The 18,543-nt window shown below is 45.6% G+C and overlaps 1 protein-coding gene across 1 annotated transcript in view; it reads left to right on the top strand.

Moving 5' to 3' along the window:
• Positions 1-18,543, top strand: part of PIGL (phosphatidylinositol glycan anchor biosynthesis class L) — a 63,127-nt gene that overhangs the window by 43,735 nt on the left and 849 nt on the right. Inside the window, exons 4-6 of the mRNA XM_075719450.1 lie at positions 3,066-3,133; positions 11,209-11,240; positions 17,261-17,394. Of these exons, the coding sequence (XP_075575565.1) occupies positions 3,066-3,133; positions 11,209-11,240; positions 17,261-17,394 (234 nt within the window). The remainder of the gene's footprint in view (positions 1-3,065; positions 3,134-11,208; positions 11,241-17,260; positions 17,395-18,543) is intronic.

Here is an 18,543-nt window from a genome sequence, read left to right as displayed (position 1 = left end):
CCCAGAAGAAAACCCAGCAACACCAACAGCAGCGGCTCCCATTTCAGAACAGGTGTGGGGAGGGAACTCCCTCCTGCCCTAAAGATTTCATTGAGCAATAATTTCCACATCAAGTATATTTCCTATCCCAGCCTTTTGCTCCCCGAACTGGCTAAGCCTGTTTTTAACCCAGTTTCAAGATGTTCAGGTTTTTTCATCCTGCCCTGATTGTTTGCTTGATTTCATCAGCAGCCTGGTTCAGGTTATGTGCTAAAAGCAAGCACACCAGCTAGCTACACTATGTGGAAGAAGCAAATGCTCCTGTGTGAAAATATCTTCAGTGTGTGAGGAAGAAATTTGGATTTGTTATCAATGAAATGAATCCCTGAAGCCAGAGGAATATATTTACATGTGATTGCTTCCTGCTTTAAGTCACGAGCACCACAGTGGTGCTGTGGAATCCGTGCCCTGTTTAGACAACAGACCTAGAAGCTACATACTGGATCGGTGGGACATCACTACTGTGTCAGAGCCAGCCTGTGTGCTGGGAGGGATCTCTAAAGGTGAAGGGCCAATATTGCAAAGGTGGCCTCTTTGCAGGTAAAGTGAATGCCACCATGGCCAGGTCAGTGTGCAGGTACCTTGGGAATTGTACTTACAAATTTGTGTATTTGAGGAGACAGGCAATTCAGGTGCAAATGTCCTAACAGTAAATTACCGAACAGCAATTGAAAATTAACTCCGTGCAATCTTTTTAGCTAGTTCAGATGTTATGTAAACCCAGCAGCACTAAGAACAGCAGCTCCTATTTCAAAACAGTTGTGGAGAAGACAAACCTCCAAAGGTGTTTCTGAACAGATAATTTCCATGTCAAGAATATTTCCCAACCCAGCCTTGTGCTCCCACAGTTGGCCCGAGCCAGTTTTGTCGAAATAATGATTAGCTTATTTAGTCTGCTCACTGTAGTCTCTTATCTCAGTCCTCTGGTTTCTTCTCTTGTACCCTCCACAGAAGGGAAAAATGTGTGTTTTGGCTTGCCTGGGGTTTTTAGCGTGGTTTCCTAAGGAAACAAGAATAATGCAATTGTATTTGTATGTGTGTGCACATGCATGTTTCAAAAGACTCCAGAGCCCATTGGCTAATTTCAACCACATTTGACAGCAGGACAGTAGTCTTAAAAACGTTATGTTTGTACAGGTTGCATGAAAATAAATGATCAGGCAGAAGAAACAAACCCTCTCTCTGTCCCCATTTAGTAAAAAGGTTTAGTGCAAGTCCAGCCCTTAGCAGACTCACACTATTATTCACCTGCATAGGAATGTATTCTGCCTGCAGTGAGTGGGGTACATTGTCATCTTAGGAAAGTGCCACTCTAGGTAGGAGTGACTTCAGCGCATGTTTTTTCTTATCTGTAAAATACAGAGTGCTATGCTGGTTCCCTGAGCTGTACAGAATGTAATAACGTCTTTCCCAGATGAGCTACTCAAAAAGCTGATATCCTTAGGGAGGGCTTTGCACCATGCCAGACCATGCAGTCCTTGCCGAGAGTCTCAGGTAATGCTGATGTACAGCAAAAGCAGCCAAAGCCGAAGACGTATTTTTTTTCCTTATAAAATACGGGTTGACCAGAAAATGCTTCTTTGTACCTGAACAAAACCAAATTGGGTCCCACCACTTCCTGCCATCAATGAATAACCCCGCTGCTTGGTGGCAGCATTATTACAGCCACTGGGCAAAGTGGAAAGTCTAACTGTGGACTCATACTGGGTGGATGGATTTATAAGCAGGCTTGTCTGGAGTTTGTGGGGTTTGAAGTACTTCTTATCACTGTCTTTGTGTTTCCTCTCCCCCTTTACACGGTATCTCCTGTGTTTGAGAGGGCCTCTCCTGTTGGAGGGTGGAGTAGCAAGTTGCAGGACAGGCAGGGCGGCTTTTGATCTTCCCGTGATCTTTAACCCAGTACTTCAGGTCCTGCGTATAAAATAGATTTTGAGAAGGGAGCTGTGGTGAGTAAGCAAGGCAGTAGCATTTCCTTCCCTGAAGAGAGAACAAGCTGGCAAGGAAGCGGACATTGATTGAAATGTAGGGAGGTTATGATTTCTTCCTGGTCACAGAGAAGGAAGCTGTGGAGAGCTCTGCTGCCTGGCCTCTCCCAGAGCAAAAACTTAACTTTAGACTGTCCAAGGACTGTCGCTTTCAGCATCTGCAAAGCCTACCAGCACACATTCCCTGTCTGCTCTACACTTCACGCTGCCAGTTTGTCTTCTAGGTTGGAAGTGGGACCCTTTACGTACCCACTTCACAGTACTGTGCAGAGTGAGCCTGTAGGGTGGATGCCTCACCGCTGACACATTATTGGTAGGTCTGAGGGCAGGGAGCCACGAGTGTTCTGTGCTTTGGATGGTGACTTGTTAGGGCTGTGTTCACACATTACTTCTGCATTATGAAGTTCCCATTTCTCCCTGCAGAGAAGCAATAAACAATATGATCTTCTCATTCAGCAAAAAGCCTGACTTGCTTGTACAAAAAGTGCAGTCAGCTAATTCTCTAAAAAGGCTTGTTCTCAGATTATTTTATCACTATGTTATCCTGTGATGAAGACTTGTTACAATCAGAACAGTAGTACATGGGTGTTGCTCTTGTTAAAGCAGTATGTCCTGATTCACAGTACAGCAAACTATAGTTTCACCCTGTAATCCGCAGGCATTCTAGTATGTTCTCAAATCCAGGAGAGAGTGATTCATAGAGCTGGACCTCTTGGGTCAGGAACAAGTTTGGAAAAGATCACTCTGAAAGTAACCTTTTGGCCCAGTAATAAGTAACAAGTGCATCCTGCCAGTGGGAACATGACATTTGTCATCTTTCTGTCGTTCAGGCTGTTAGACTGTGTAGTCATCTAGTTCCGGTGTCTTGTTTGTTTAGTTGTATTTCTGTAGCATGAGTTCACACACAAGGCCTCATTGTGCAACACAAAAACAAGTCTTTAGTTACAATGGGCTGGGACAGTGCTGTGTTAGATGTCAAATTGGTAACTGCACAGTCTCCTTCTTCTTTAAAATGATTATTGTTCTGTGGTTTTATTGCAGGTGGTAACCTTTGATTCGGGAGGAGTGAGTGGTCATGCTAACCACATTTCCCTTTACACTGCTTTAAGGTACAGTGTTCTGCACACTTCATTGAATGCCTCACTATAGTGTTACAGAGTGAATATGGTGTTTGTCTGTAAGCAGAAAACTAATAGCTTGAGCCAAGAGCAATGTTAACTTCACTGATATAACTGAGTGCCAGGCTGTGGGACACGATACTGTTTGGAGAAACTCTTACAGCTCTGTAAGTGACCTACGGCATCCTTTATTATTCCATCTGCTGGTGCTTTGCCAGTCTCCCTTTCACTGGGCCCTCTTTGCTCTTCCTGTCCTTGTTCCCACTAAAATATGCCACAGATCACTTTGCATTTCTAGTTTGAGGGGAGGGTGTGAATAGCTGATGCCTGAGCTGGTGGTAGCTGGATTTTGAAAAGTTCTGCACCATTGTTCCAGAGGATGTTGCCACCCTGTCCGGGTACCTGAATTTATCTCTCGGACCCAAGGATGTTGCTCTTTCACTGGAGCTGTCCCTATTCACCACTCTCATTTCTAAGTCAACTCATTCCTTCACCACTTTGTTCTTTACATTCTGAGAACCTCTGTCTCTGTACTGTGATGCGGGAAGGTGGTAGACAAAAATTCTTTGTATTAAAATCACCCAAATTTTGCTGGCAAGACAGCTACTGTATTTATTTTAACCCTCTGCTCTTGCAGACCTCATTGTGTCCTAGAGAGATCTCCCTCAGAGCTGCCCCTGCCTTTCCCGGGCATGAGAAAAACTCTTTGCAAATATATCTTTTATTTTTAGCACCCATTTGTTTTCTGAATCATCTATGCAATTCAAGTATCTCTCTGGCTCTCCTTGCTAACAACATCACAGTGATTTGCCTTTCTCACTTGCCTAGAGAAAGCTGCAGTGCCACAGAACCCATACTGTGACCTACTGAGCGCCTCTGGGAAGATGCTGAAAGTCTTTGATGCTATCTGATGGCTGGAATTCAGTGTTAGAGGGGATCATGGCTTTTCCCAGCAACTTCTGAAATATCCTAGCAGAAGGAAAGGGGGTGGAGTTAAAGCAAACTGCATTTGTTTGGGCTAAGCGGGGACATGCTTTCCGGCCCAGTGTTATTTGAGGAGTGAGTGAGGAACAGAGGTTGATGACCGATGCTCACACCATTGGCATAGAGGGACTAGAGAGCTTCCAGCTGCCTGGACCTCTGTTTGCTCAGTCAATTAATTGCTGTATGGCCTGCAAATAGGAATAAAGTGCAGATTGTTAGGAATCCCCCTATATCCTGAAGAGATACAGGGAAAACAAGCTAGCAGATGAATTATGTATGAGAAAGTTAAGGAAAACTCTCGATTCTGATCCCAGCTCTACTGTTGTCTCACTTTGTGGCTGTGCAAAAATCACTTTCCCACCTTCGTGCTTTAGGTTTCCTGTGTGTGCAGTGGCGATGTTAACCTTCTTCTCAGAGTATGTTACTAGCAAGTACTCATTAGCTGCAAGCCCCTTGAACTCAGACCTTTGCATTAGTCCTTAGCCTACAGCAGAACTGTCCCGGGCTGATGAGATACTGGCTAATAGAGGGACACCAGAGTATAAGCAGCTGTCATTCACTACGGGCTGGTTTGTCTCTTGTCTCTCTTCCAGTCCTGAATCAGCAGAAATAAGCATGGTGGCCCAGTCATCTGCATGTGGCAGGAGTGATGCTGTGGCCACTGAAAGGTTAAGTTTATTTTTAGTGGCTTGCTTGCCCTCATTATTTTTCAGTTTGTGTCATGGAGGAAGTAGAGCGTGACTGTATCACTCCTGATTTTCAGTGCCCTAATGAGTTCTCACATATTGGCTAGTACGGGCAGCGCTGAGAGCATATGCTGAGGCTTCTCACGTACCTCCCTGCCAGCAGGGCTTTGCAAAGCAGCGGTTGTTGCCCCTGGGGCCCCAGTGCTACATGGCAAGAAAAAGGCAAGTGAACTCTCCCCTCCACGTATCATGTGCAATGTATTTATTAACCATCTTTAAACAAGGTCTGCAGGGTTCTGCCTCCACTGTGGCAGAAAGGATGAAGCAGAGGGCCAGTGCAGTGATCCTCAGCTCTTTTGGATGCTCCCAGTCTGTGGGAGATAGACTTGTGCCCACCACCTAAGAGATTACTTCCTGGAAGAGCAGGGGTAGAACAGGCTGTGTGACCCATCCCACAACTCCTTGCTTCAGGAGGTGCAAATTATTGAATAGTTTCAGGGAACAAAACAGATCAGGAAATGGTCATAGCTGAGCAGACGCTCGGTATTATCTGCTAAGGGCATAAATATTCTTTCTAGTGTCTGGAACAGAGGTTATGTTCAAAGGAGCAGGAACTGTTCAGAAGAAATGTGCCCTTTCCCTTGCAGCAACTTTCCTCCTGACAGCTTGCTAGGAGTCCAGCTGCTGCTATGTGTCTAGGCTTCAGATCTGGGAGGAACTGTGAAATGCCAAGGTTTGAGGGTGGATTTGTTCTTCTGCAAGGGAAAAATAAGAAAAAACAGGATGGGAAAGGAACACAAATTGCTATTTGATTTCAGTCTCCCCTGGGAGTATTTCAGTTCTAGCTTCCAGACGGGGGAAAAAAAAGAAAACCAACCCAAACCCAAGAAAATCCCACTATAGCAAAGAAGGAAGAATTGGAAGCAATCCTCTGTAGCTCTGCTTCTTTCCCCATTGCCTTGATTTGGCAACATCATTCTCTCTTATCCCCACAAAATAGGAGTTTGCCCTGTGGCCAAGAGAGGCTGGATCCTGTACATGCATCCACAAGGAAGAGCAGGTCTTGAGTGACATCAAGGTCACTTTACTCCCCTCTCAGCATTTGGCCAGTCCCTAGGCACTACGGTAATAAGCATGGTAAATACTACATGACAGGAATATTTGAGAACCTCTCTCTCCTGCACTTTGAAATGACAGTGTTTGCACTGAGCTCACATGTAATATTGAGGTGGTTTAGTTTTTTGCATGAGTGCATTTTGATTTTAAATAAGCCCTCTTGCCCAGTAGCCTAGCAAATGAGGGGCTGTTGGTTTTGTTGTTTGCTTGCTTGCTTAGGGTGGAGAGGAATGGTCTTTGGAGGGGGAGGAAGGACTGTACCACTCTTTCTTCGGTGAGCTATCAAATCTATTTCATCCCAGCTAGAACAGAAACAAATAGTCCTCGTCTGCTTAGGGCAGAGCAAACTGAGTGGAAAATAGGAGCTGCTATATTTAACTACTGTGCATTATGTTGTTATAGCAACTGCATCCATAAAACTTATATCAATGATGCCGTATAAAAAGCTACATCAAAGAATCATTAGCTGAGCCTATTCTCATCAATTCCATTTGGAAAAACACCTTTCAGTCTTGCAGGATGTTTCTTAACGTTTGCCAACTCAGTGGTAGGTTGTAAATGAGACTGTGCAGAGGTGATATTTGGGAGCTTAGTGCTTTATCACTCTTGTGTTGATTATGATGCAGCTTGAGTGCCACCGATGCCTTGTTGCACTTACATGTCACAGCCTGACTATTGAATGCCCCATTTATGAATGCCATGGGACATAGCATTGTGCAGAAGGGTTGCACTAAGGCTCCCTGAAAGAGGAGGATTGATTAAATGCCAGTTTCAAGTAAGTATATCGAAACAATTAACAGTGCGTTGTCCAGCCAAATCCCACAGACTCGGTGGGTGCAGTTCTCAAAAGCCACCAACTGCATTACATCCCTACAAAGCACAGTTCTGCTTGTATTGAATTTCCAAGGCCAGGTCTTTAAGGATGTGTTGAGCAGGAAGCAAGCTGTTTCTTGGGTGATTAGTTTGATGATAATGAATGGTATCCCATCTACCATTTTTATTTGATGCCTTCTTACACTGCGGGGCTAGAATGGGACTATGATCTCTCACTCCTTTTAAGAAGCTATAGCCTGTGCATTTCAAATGAGTGGCACCTCATTTATGTTTTTAAAACAGGGTGCTGTTTTGTATTTTCCTTGCCTTTTCCCAAGAAAATCCTTTTTTCAGAACTGGTTGTTATTTGCTCCATCTTGGAAAAGGATTTCCGGTGTCACTGATGCGTTTGTTTGGGATTGTTTAGCCCCTGCTGGAGTTCTAGGTTCCCTGCAAAATAAAGAAGGGTGTTGAAGAAATCACAGGTTCCAGTATCTTACGTTTCAGCCTGTCCTTTCACCGTCCAGCTCGCTTCTGGTGTTTTGTTTTACTGGTCTTAAATGTCCCAGGAGGAACTTAGGAGTGGTGGCTGTGATTGCACCCAGACTGCCTCCGTAAGGTCAAGGCAGAATTGTCCTTCTCTGTCTACCCTTTGAGACTCTGTCCCTTCCCCTCAGAGGACTCTGCCCCATGCCTGGCATATATCCCATAGCTGGGTATGTTGTCCTAGGTTTTATCTCATTCCTTTGCCCCTGCTCCCTCCTTCCTTAAATTGACTAAGTTCATTCATCCCAGTGCCCTTCCACAATACCATTGAGAGCCATTAGGATAAAGTTGAGCACAGGGCACCAGCATTTCAGGGAATCCCCCCCCCAAGAAGTTTTTTTTCCAAAGAAACAGCGTCAAGGAATGTCCTTCCTAGCGTCACTAGGCTACTAGCAGTGTGAGCGGAGCAGTGACACTGCACATTCTTCTCCCAGACAGTGCAAGGACCAAAGCACAGAGCCACAGAGCAGCTCTGTCAACTGGAAGATCTCCGAATTGACACCTTTTTTTTCCTGACTGGCAGAACCATTTTTTCCCACTGCAATACGCGTGAGTACAGAGTGCCTGAATAGTGTTTTACAAACTGCATGTTGCTACATGGTGTAGTTCAGGGTGCATAGAAATGGAGCCAGAAAGTCCGGTTAGGGAGGGAGGAGGCGTTCCAGAGAGCAAACATTCAACATCTGGCAAGTATATCCTTCTAATGGCTCTGTGATTCCTAGGAGACTGGCTGTTCTTCCTCTTTCACATCTGTTTCATCAGATTAATTGGGCAGATTAGAGGTTAGGATCCTAAATGGAGCCCCAACGCATCTTTAAGACATCCATTCTTTGCCATGCTCTTGAAACCTGTATTTCCCCAGTGATCTACAGCAGCCAGTGCAGTCAGTTCAGTGAACGGTTTTGCCTTTGGCATGGGAGACTATTTGGAGAGTGAAGTCATTGATTTCAATGAACAATTCTCATTAAACAGAACATCACCAAAACTGTAATCCACCCACCAAGGTGTCAGTCCTGCTTCTACCCCTGAGGAGTTCCGTTTTCCCCAAGACCAAGGTTTCAGCTCCATCTTGACTTGTTCCTTCTTGCCATCATGGTAAGGTATCTGTGGTCAGTGCCTCTTAGGAGCCAGCCCAGGGAATTTGGGATCTAGCTGAATCCTGCAGTTTGCAGGATGGGGGTTGCTGGACAATTTCAGTTTTTCTGCTGAGCAGATGTTGCCGATAGCTACAGACAGCAATAGCTTTCGAAGCAGCTGGTCCTTGAGGGAGGAGCTGGTGCTGAGTCCTTGCAGTGCAGAAATGGTGGGTGCCTTCAGACGTCTTACAGCCTTTTCAATCTTCATTGCAGAGGGCCTCACTTTCCTTCAAATGTGGATCTGAACCTACCACAGGCATAATAAGAGGGTGCAGTGAGACGTGGCCTGTAATCAGCTGGCCTCTGGTGCTTGGTGGGTGGGTGGGAACAAGCCACCTTAGATCACTTTATGTTTAAAAAGAATTTATAAGAAGTATCTCTGGAAAAAAACACGTGGAAAGAGCTCCTGAAAAAGAGCCTGTTTGTGTTTGACTTTTTGAGATTTTATGCCAAACTCTTCATTTCACCCAAACCACAGCAAGTCCAATCTATAAAACAACATTCCCAAAATGGCAACAACAGAGAGCTGCAACCTCTCCCCTACTTGGAAGTGTCCCATGGAGACAGCTCCAGCAGGGTGGAGATGGGAGCGAGAAGATTGATTTGGGAGAGGATTGGCTAATTTTATGAACGTGTGCAGGAGGTAGAGTTTTGTGTTTCTTTCTCTCTCTCTCTCTCTCTCTCTCTCTCTGTGCAACCACAGTTCATTGCCATCTCTTGCCTGAGAAATACAAATGAGCAAGGCTGCAATTCCTCTGCAGCATTACAGCTGGGTGGAGCCCATTCCCGTAGCTCTGCACTGAGCCTTGCTGAGTACTGAAGCATTTGGCTCAGGATGAAAAGGATGAGGAGAGAATCAGTTTCTTCGTGCTTGTTCTTCCAGATCAGGCAGCAGCCTTGAGGACCTTTCAGTAACCAAACACAGTTTGTGTCTCCCTGAACCTTTATACAAGCACAAACTCCTTAACTTGCTGCTGGATCAAACTTTCCTTCCCTGCTGAAGATGCTCTCTGCTCCTGCTGAAACATTTCCATATGAACTGGATCTCCCCTTGCTTCTGTTTCTGATGGACAGGAATGGTTATTATTAGTTCACTCTTGGAGCAGCCCTTTATTATTATCCTTTAATTTGCTGTCAGTCAGCGCTTTGAAGGTCCCTCTATGGCAGAGCAGTGCACCCAGAACAGACGCTAGGACTTTGGATAGTTAGCCAAATTTCACAACCACTCACTGCTTTATCGCTCCAAGTTTGTTTTAAGAAGTTCTCACCCTGCTAGCTTTACCAAGTGCTGAATCACTTCTTTGGGTGGCCAGATTCTAGTTGTGGGGGAGGAAACCTCTGGCAGAAGAGCAGAGCAGACATTAACAGAGATAGTTGAACCTTCCTCCCCCTCCACCGCCCCCGAAAAATTGCTGGTAATGTTTACAAGGCAACATTTAACAATCTTTGTCAAGAACAGTAGGATTTCAGTAGTGCAGTAGAAGGTGGCCAAGTTAGCGTTACAAGGCTGTTGTTTAATAGAAAATGGTATTGCTTGCAGATCTTTGGCTCTGGAGAAGAGGAGACCGTTGGCAGGAGAATCTGTTTAAGGCATATGTCTTCTCATTGCTGTTTGAGTTCTGCCATGACCTGCATTTCTGGCTTGACTTTTGCTTTGAATTGCTTTGGGTATTCATTACTCCGTGCTTCCTATTTTGTCTACGCCTGTGTAGCTAATCCTTTTCCTTGAACTTCACCAATAGCCAGAGATAATCCTAGTTTGAAAGTGACTGGAGAAACATAACAGTTTACATATAATGTATGTTTTATCCTGGTTGATTTACACATGAACTGTCACATTGTCCTTCGCTAAATACACCACTATAGGATGATAACAATCTCTTTAAATATTACACAGGGTTAAATAACTTTTCTTTTTTTATTTCCTTTCTCCTTTTGGCAAATGTTCCATTGTTTGGATTTTTTTTTCTTATGGAAGAGCAGGCCTGGGTGTGGGACAGCTCTGAGTGCCATCTGCTGGAGACCTGCGATGGGCCAAATCTGGAGGCCATGCAAATGATGATGTGAGCATCAGTGCTCTGAAGCCATGAACCACAGACTAGAGCAGGAAAAACAAGGGAATTAAAAAGGAATTGAAGCTAATACCCTCTGACGCCTTCACCATATCAGGATCATTTGCTTACACTTCTTGATGGAAGTACCATTGCTGTTCACATCTCCTGCACTGGTCCTTTCGTTCTGTTTCCAAGGGATGCATTTTTTGCTACAGAGACTTCCCAGGACAAAGTCATGAAGGGATCAAAGTCTTAGTGAGGAAAAAGTCAGAGCAGCTGCTCAGATGTCCCAGTGCCAGCACAGGTTAGAAAGAAAGAAGCTGGTTCCCAAACAGGAGCTGCCGCTGAGGCAGTGTCACTGGTCAGCAGACACAAGGCTTTAAAGAGCCAGTGCCCTCAGAGGTGAATAGCCTTTGGCAGCCTCTTGCAGTTTCCCTTAGTGCAACGTGAGAAGTTTGAGAGCGAGTTGGATTTATGGAGCTTATTTGTGCTGTGTCCCAGCAGCCAGGATGAGGAAACTAATGGCAGAATTGTGTGGGGAATGAGGCTTACCACTGCCTGACATGTGCATCCAGTGTTGGCTCCTGAACTTTCTTAGAAGATTAGCCATTGTAAGTGTGTGTGTGTGTGAAGAGAAAAGGGTTGATTTAGCATACAGAATTTACACCTGTAAAATCAGGATTTGAATAACTTCATTGAGTATTTACCCCCATGTATCTCTTCATTCACAGGTACCTGCATTCAGAGCGGAAGTTACCTGAAGGTATGTCACATTACACATCCATGACCCTGCAGGCATTAGGCAACTGTTTACCTGAATGTTCTGTCCGGGGTTTCATCTGCCTAACTCACTTCTATTTGCAATGCAAACAAAACCTGCAGCTGAACTCTTCCTTGCCCTTTTATCTCCCTGCAGTTATTTTACCAGTTCAGGCTTCTCTACAGTCACTTTTCTGTCATTTGGGGTTGTCCTGTCTCGGTGGTGTGATTTGGTGTCTGGCCTATGCCTCTTGCTTTCTTGTGTGAATATGAGTGCTATTTCCAGCTCTCTCAGCTCAGTCCCAGAGTTCTTGGTCACATCTTACTTATAAGCCTTTTTTTTTCTTTTGTGACAAAGGCCTCAGAAACCATTACCAGCTCAGCCAAAAATGGTTGCATGTACCAAGCTAAGCTTCCATCAAAATGTGGTCAGTATGGGAAGGGTATCTGAAATCTCCACAAATTGTTGGAGTGGCTTCTTTCACCTGTAAATGAGCAAGTATCTCTGAGAAACTCTCTGTACAAGTAGGGAAATAGAAAGAAGCAAAAAGTACAGAAGCAGGTTGCTCCTGACCCCCTTTTCTAGCTGCTGTCCCAGAGTAGATCTGCAGCCCTTATCTCTAGCAAACAGTGCCTGACTCAGGGACAAATCTGTGGAACTAGCTTAAGCACAAACCTGTCAGCCGTTTGGACAGAGCATAGGAAGGTGGCTTAACCAGGCCCACCCAGTCAACCTCCTACTTCCTCAGCAGTCATCTGGACAGTGTTTCTTTAATGCTAATTCCTGAATCACTGTAGGATTTGAATGTGTCACAGCAAATCAGTTTTAATTCCCTGCTAGCAGCAAGTTGCAGACCAAGATCTGATGGGAGAGAGCCTGAGCCAAGATGGCAGAATGCCCTTTAGCAGAGTTCCGACTCTAGTCTCTTCAGTTCCCCCGTCTATGAAAGAGGAGTATTAATGCCAACTTCTTTCCTAGGACCTTTTCTTTGTTCAGCTTTGGGATGCAGCAAAGAGCTCTGTGTGTGCTGCGTGCAGTACAGAGAAAGAACAAGGAACTGCAGTGGTAGATGTCACTGCTAGATGTCAGGCCTTACCTAGACTGAACCACCTTCGTGTGCTGTTCATGCAGGTTTGTTAGATACACTATGGGCCTGAATATGGGCTGTGCCTCAAATTGGTTCAGGTTTGAAACAGACCCACGTACAGACAGCATTTCCATTTCTCTAGCAGCATCAAGAGACTCCTGAAGCTATGTGAAAGCCTTGCTGCTCTGATTACATCACATCTGACATGACCTACAAACACCAAAGGAACGGGGAGCTCCCATGCTGCTGCTTACGCTAAGCCTTTCCAAATATAGTTCCAGTCTCATTGAAATTCCCAGTATTTATAATTTGATCTGGCAGGCGTGCAGGGCTGTGCATCAGAGGGGCTTAATGAAGCAAGAGTGATGCTGGGATTGAGGCTGTCTGGATAGAGCTGAAAGGCATGTTCAGGCCATGGAAATGTGCTGCTCTCCTGTTGGTAAGAGGGAACTGTTGGTGGGTGAACCTGTGTAAGCCCATGCGATCAGGGAATCCACAGAAAATCTCTCTGCAAATGCAAAAGCCAGCTAAGCCTTGCATTGCCTCACTGATATGCAAATAAGCACCCTAAATATCCTGCTTTGCTTTCTAATGCCTTTAGCCAGCATAAACACAACAGGCTTTTTATAATCTGTAATCAAGTTCTCCAGCCCAGGCACAAGCGCATAGGCTTGTTTCAAGAAGCCGAGACAGCTGCTGGATATGCATTCACCCCTGCTACTGGCCCCATCCAGCTATAACCAGCGCTCTTCCAAAAGAACTGGTGTGGTAATGTCTGTCAGGAGCAGCGCAAGCCTTTAGCGCACAGAGATCTGCTAATAATCTTCTCATTCTAGGCATACTTGCTGCATAAGTGGTTTGGAAGTAGAAAGCCAAGCCGAACAGGCTGCAGGCTTCATGCACTTCTATTCTAGGCCTAATCCACTAGCTATATCGATCCTGCCCTTTCTGCCAACCTAGAGAGGTTGTATTACACTGTTAATCCCATCCTGCCCAGGTCACAGTCACAACACGCTCTGAAAAGCTTCACCTGCTGGTGTCACAGGAGTAGGCTCATCAATGGCAGCACTTCTCCTACCCTGCTTGGCAGGGAGCAGCCTGTTTCTCTGAACCCTTTTCCGTCTCTCCCTGGACTGTACATTCCTTCCCTGCTTCATTTCATCTCACGTTCCCATGCGGAGCAGCCTTTGCTGTCAGCATGTGGAGATCCTTGTCATATCACTAACACAGAAGATTCTTACAGTGCCCTTCATTTTGTGAGGCTTGAATGTCATTGCTTTGCCTGATCTGACCGATGGGGGCCCAGGAGGTCAGGCTCATCAATGCTGAAATCACTTGCAGTTGTTTTGAGCCCTTATTGCTGAGCTTTGGGGAACAAAAGGGCGTAATTGCTGCATGAATTAATATTTCTTAGGGGAAAAAAAATGAGGAAAGGGAGAGCACATTTTGTTAACAGAGCAGCCCAGGCTTCAGAGATTGGTGGTGGGTAACCCTACACCAGGCTTCTCTTCCCATCCTTGCAAGTAGGAATTCACGTGGCATTGCCAGGGTCCGTTACCAACCATCCAGGAAAGGAAAGACCCGTTTCCCCATGTTTGCTGTAGCCCTGTCCTCCCCAGTAAGCACTGAAATGCAAACAGGTGGCCAGTGGGAATGTGGGCTACAAAAGCAAGGGGATCCATATCTATTCCTTTCTTCTGCTGTGCCATAGTTGCCGCACCGTACTAATTCTCTTCCCTGAAACTACCCACCAACAGATTGGGCCTGGAGGACCTCTGCAGAGAAAGGGGGGAAGAGCGGTTCCCCTACTCATGGCACATCACCAGTTTGCTTCTAAGTTTGCTACTTGGAAAGAAGTGTCTTTAGTAGGAGTAAAAGAACTGTCAGGGCACGTCCATGTGCAGCTGCAATGCTTGTCGCTACAGAGCATCCTTCGTAAGCTGAAACCTTATGGCAGCTAAACAGCAACTGCTCTGTCTGTCACTTGTCAAGGTGGACCATGACCGAGATGGGGGCTCAGGCTCGCAGTCAGGAAGTGGCACAGGCCATGCTGGTCACACAGCTGCCTGCATTCCCGCACGTCCGAGGGACTCGCCGCAGGGCGCTTGGCAGCGCCACCGGTCCTTCCAGATCGCATCGCACAGCTGCTGCTCTGCAGGGACGGGCACGATGACCTTGCAAGTGTTGGATGGCTGAGGCTGCAGCAGGACGGGAGTGGGGACGTGGTACAGCACTGACATAGTTAAGGCAAGACAGGAGGGCCTTCAAGGCAGAGGGGTGCCAAAAGTGATCCTACCCTGGGCAGGGCAATGCGGGCAGGGACGCGGGTGGTGCGTCCCGGCTCCCCCCGCAGCTGGCGGACACCGCCATCTCCCGGCAGCTCCTGGCAGGCCGGGCCTGCAGCAAATGTCCATGCGCCTCAGGAGGGCTTTTCCTCCGCTTTCTGGCACAGCACAGACTAATTCAGCGTTTGTCTGGATGGAAGTGCCAGTGGTTTCCCCTGAGGCCTCTAACCCTGCCCATTGCTGCCCACAGCAGGAGCGAATAACTCCTCTGAATGCCCTGCCCTCCCTGCTGGGGAGTCACAGAATCATTGAATCGTTTAGGTTGGACAAGACCTTTAAGATCATCCAGTCCGACCATTAACCTAGCACTACCAAGTCCACCACTAAACCAATTTAGGGTAGAGTCATAATTAATTGCATGTTTCCTGGCTTGCTGGATTTTTTTTTTTTTTTTAATGAAAGTAAAAACTAGGAATCATTAAGGTTGGAGAGGACCTCTAAGATCATCAGTCCAACAACCATCAACCCATCACCACCATGCCTACTAAACTGTGTCCCAAAGTGCCACGTCTACACGTTTTTCGAACACCTCCAGGGATGGGGACTCCACAACCTCTCTGGGCAGCCTGTTCCAATGCTTGACCACTCTTTCCATGAAGAAATTTTTCCTAATATCCAATCTAAACCTCCCCTGACGCAGCTTGAGGCCATTTCCTCACGTCCTATTGCTAACTCCTTTCAGATAGCTGTACAGAGCGATAAGGTCTCCCCTCAGCCTCCTCTTCTCCAGACTGAACAATCCCAGTTCCCTCAGCTGCTCCTCATAAGACATGTCCCAGGATCAGTGCAGAAAGAGAACTAGAAGAGGAGCATGGTCCTGGAGCCCTCTGTGGTATTGAAATAAAGAGTTATCAGTTTTGCTTTTGAGAGTGGAAAAGGCTATAGAAAAGTTGGAACAAATTGTACATCCTTCTCTTGAAGGAGCGAGAAGAAAGGAAGGAATTGAAAGATCCTGGAGATGTGCTGGAGGGAGTCCGTCTGGGCTGCTCTGTCCTGCTATTGCAGGCTTTGGCTGGAATAAAAGCAAGACCTTTCTTTGCAGTGAAATGACTTAGTGTCACTGGGAAGAGGCAGGGGACGCAAATCACTTGTGAGGGGATTTGTGGAGGATCATCCTGTGCATGCTCTTTGTTCCTGGGTTCAATGTGTCACAGACCCCTGGCTGGGGAAGGAATGGTGCTGGTGGGGTATATCTTTGAGTACCATGCTCTTCCTTGGAGACTTCTGGGGGCTTCTTCCCTTGTGTCTCCAGGAAATTAATTCACCATAAAAGCAGCAAGTTTTGCTTTCCTGTCTCATACTTGATAGAGGCTAGTCTGAAGGATCTACCAAATGTCCAAAGCAGGGAAGTTAGCAGCAGATTGACTGTTCAGATCCTTGTGGGATGAGATTCCCCAGCAGATCTGCACAGAGGGCTCCTAGCAGAGACATCATCACCTCTCCCACAGAAACCCAGCTCACATAGTTACTCTTTTCGGAGAAGATGTTTGCTTCTGCCCTTGTCCTGGAGAGTCTTTTCCCTTAGGAGGACACAAGTCCTGCCTACATTTTAGAGCCAAGAGGTATTTGAGCACCACCAGTTTGCTTTGTGCTCAGCACATAACAGTTTAAGCAGTGTTAGACATGGGAGCACAGGCTTTGCACACTAAAATGGTCCATTAGCCAGCCTTTGTAGCAATTCAGCGTTGTTCTTTGTCTCCTTTGTATAATTTCACTGTTTAAGGGCACACTGAAGACAATCTCATTGCAGATCTAATTGTGTATCTGACCACCTGTGTAAACTGTGACTTTGGCTGCTTCTGTCGAACTTTAATACAATGTCTGAAGTGTGGAGCGTAATCGCAGCAGCTTCCAAGCCTTATGAAATCCCAAAGCAGCTCCCTTGAGAGCTACAGGCTCTTAATGGGACCATCAGTAGCTCTGAGCTCATCAGTGAAGACAATTTAGCCGTGGTAAAAAAAATAGCAATTAACGTTTGAGTTCAAGGGGCTCTTTAAAACAGAAAAAAAATTGCGCACCAGTAGAATCTTTATACTTGTTACCTTCATCTGCTTCATTACAAATTTCTGAGCAATGAGTTCTGGAACTCTGTTAAAGTGTAACTGCCTGAGTTAATATTTGATACAGCCATTCCTGAATCTTGTAAATATTTTTTCTGTAGCTAAGAATTGAAATAGAAAGAGGAAATTTAATTTTTGTAGCTGAACCAGAGACTGCTGGTTTAGATTTCCATTATATGATATATAAGCATTCAGAGAGCCATCCTGTGCTTTTTCCTTTGAGTCTAACTACATAGGAATAATTTAAATTATAAGCAAAAAAAGCACCCCCAAACCCTCTGGTATTCAGAGCTAGCTTTGCTTTCCACAGACCACATACAGAACAAGAACCAGTACAAATGGTCAGAGACATGCACTGGGCACGAAGAGATCCTGGTGGAAGCATGAGTAGAAGTTGCTCCCCTTTTGCACAAAAAGGATCCCCATGGCCAACAACACAGGGGAGCCTGCAAAGACCTGCTGAGCCTGGAGAGGTGGGAACCTTACAAGAATATTCTTGTTTTGAGATATTTATTCTCTTTCTCTGTCTAGGGTGCCGTGTGCTCGTGCTTGAATCAGTAAATCTCTTCCGGAAGTACATCTCCGTGCTGGATGTACCCGTTTCCTGCCTCCTGCCCAGAGATGCACTCTTCATCCTCACAGAGGAGGAGACTGAACAAGCCAGGGTGAGATGCGTGGTACCTGCTTAACCTGTTTGAATAGCTCATCATCATTGTGAAGACTTTAGTCAGAAGTGTCATATTCACAGAGAACTTCATAAATAATTATATGCATGGATTATAAATGTCACTAATGAACAATCTTCAGTGATTTGTAAAACATGAATGGACAAGGCAGGTTGCTTTATGTGCTGTGTGGATAGCAGGACAGGGCTGAGCAGGTTTGCAGCTCACAGATCTTCAGGAGTCACAGTGCACTGAGTTTTACACTGTGTCTAGGATGTAGGATGTATTTCAAAGGAGACTGGATCCAACATAATATTCTGAATATGTGAGTGGCTTGTCAAAGAATGGCATGACTGCATGCCAGGAACAGTGTCCTTGGATCATAGCTCAAACTAAAGATGGAGACAGCTTGTGAACTTGTGGTCCAAAGCTCTTCATGGGTTCCCTTCTCTACTGTGTATTTTTTTAACTATTTTGCTGCATGAGATCTCACACATTTACTCCACAGTTCCCTATATCAGAATCTGATTAGCTCCCCTTCCATAGGATGTAAATATTTGCCCAGCAAACAGTCCTGTTAATCCACAAATGACATACACAGAACTTTCCTGCTTTTGAGGCTGCTGAAAGATAGAGTTGCATATGGAAACTGCTCTGATAAAGGTGGCATTATTCTCTTGTGGTTTATGTTCCTGAAATCTGACCTTCCTAAGCTGGTGCACTATAAATATATAAATATTTAAATATATATATAATCTATATAAGAATATATTTTTAAAAATGTAAATACTTAAATATATATAACTATAAAGTTAAGTTTCAGCTGGCAAGGTATGATCAGAAGCAGCATGCAAAGCGTTCTCAGATGCACACCTATCAGGTTTCTGCTTCCCCAGCATGTGAACAGCCAGGCGTGAGATCACGCAGGGAGGAGGAGTTATATGTGACAAAGAAACTGTCACAGCACCAATCTGCAGCTGATGATGTCCTTTCTAGCAGGACCCCTCTGAACACTAGTCAGCACACCACCAGCCACACACCAGGCCTTTGGCCCCGTAGAGTAGGCAGCCTCCTACCTCTCACCATTTCTTCCCTCCTCACTGAAAACAGGCTGTCCTATAAATTGGCAGTGAACCTCACAGGAGGCCT

The sequence above is a fragment of the Pelecanus crispus genome, chromosome 12 (assembly GCF_030463565.1).
Source record: "Pelecanus crispus isolate bPelCri1 chromosome 12, bPelCri1.pri, whole genome shotgun sequence".
NCBI lineage: Eukaryota > Metazoa > Chordata > Aves > Pelecaniformes > Pelecanidae > Pelecanus > Pelecanus crispus.
The sequence above is the reverse complement of the archived record's forward strand: the minus strand, read 5'-3'. Positions and strand labels throughout refer to the sequence as shown.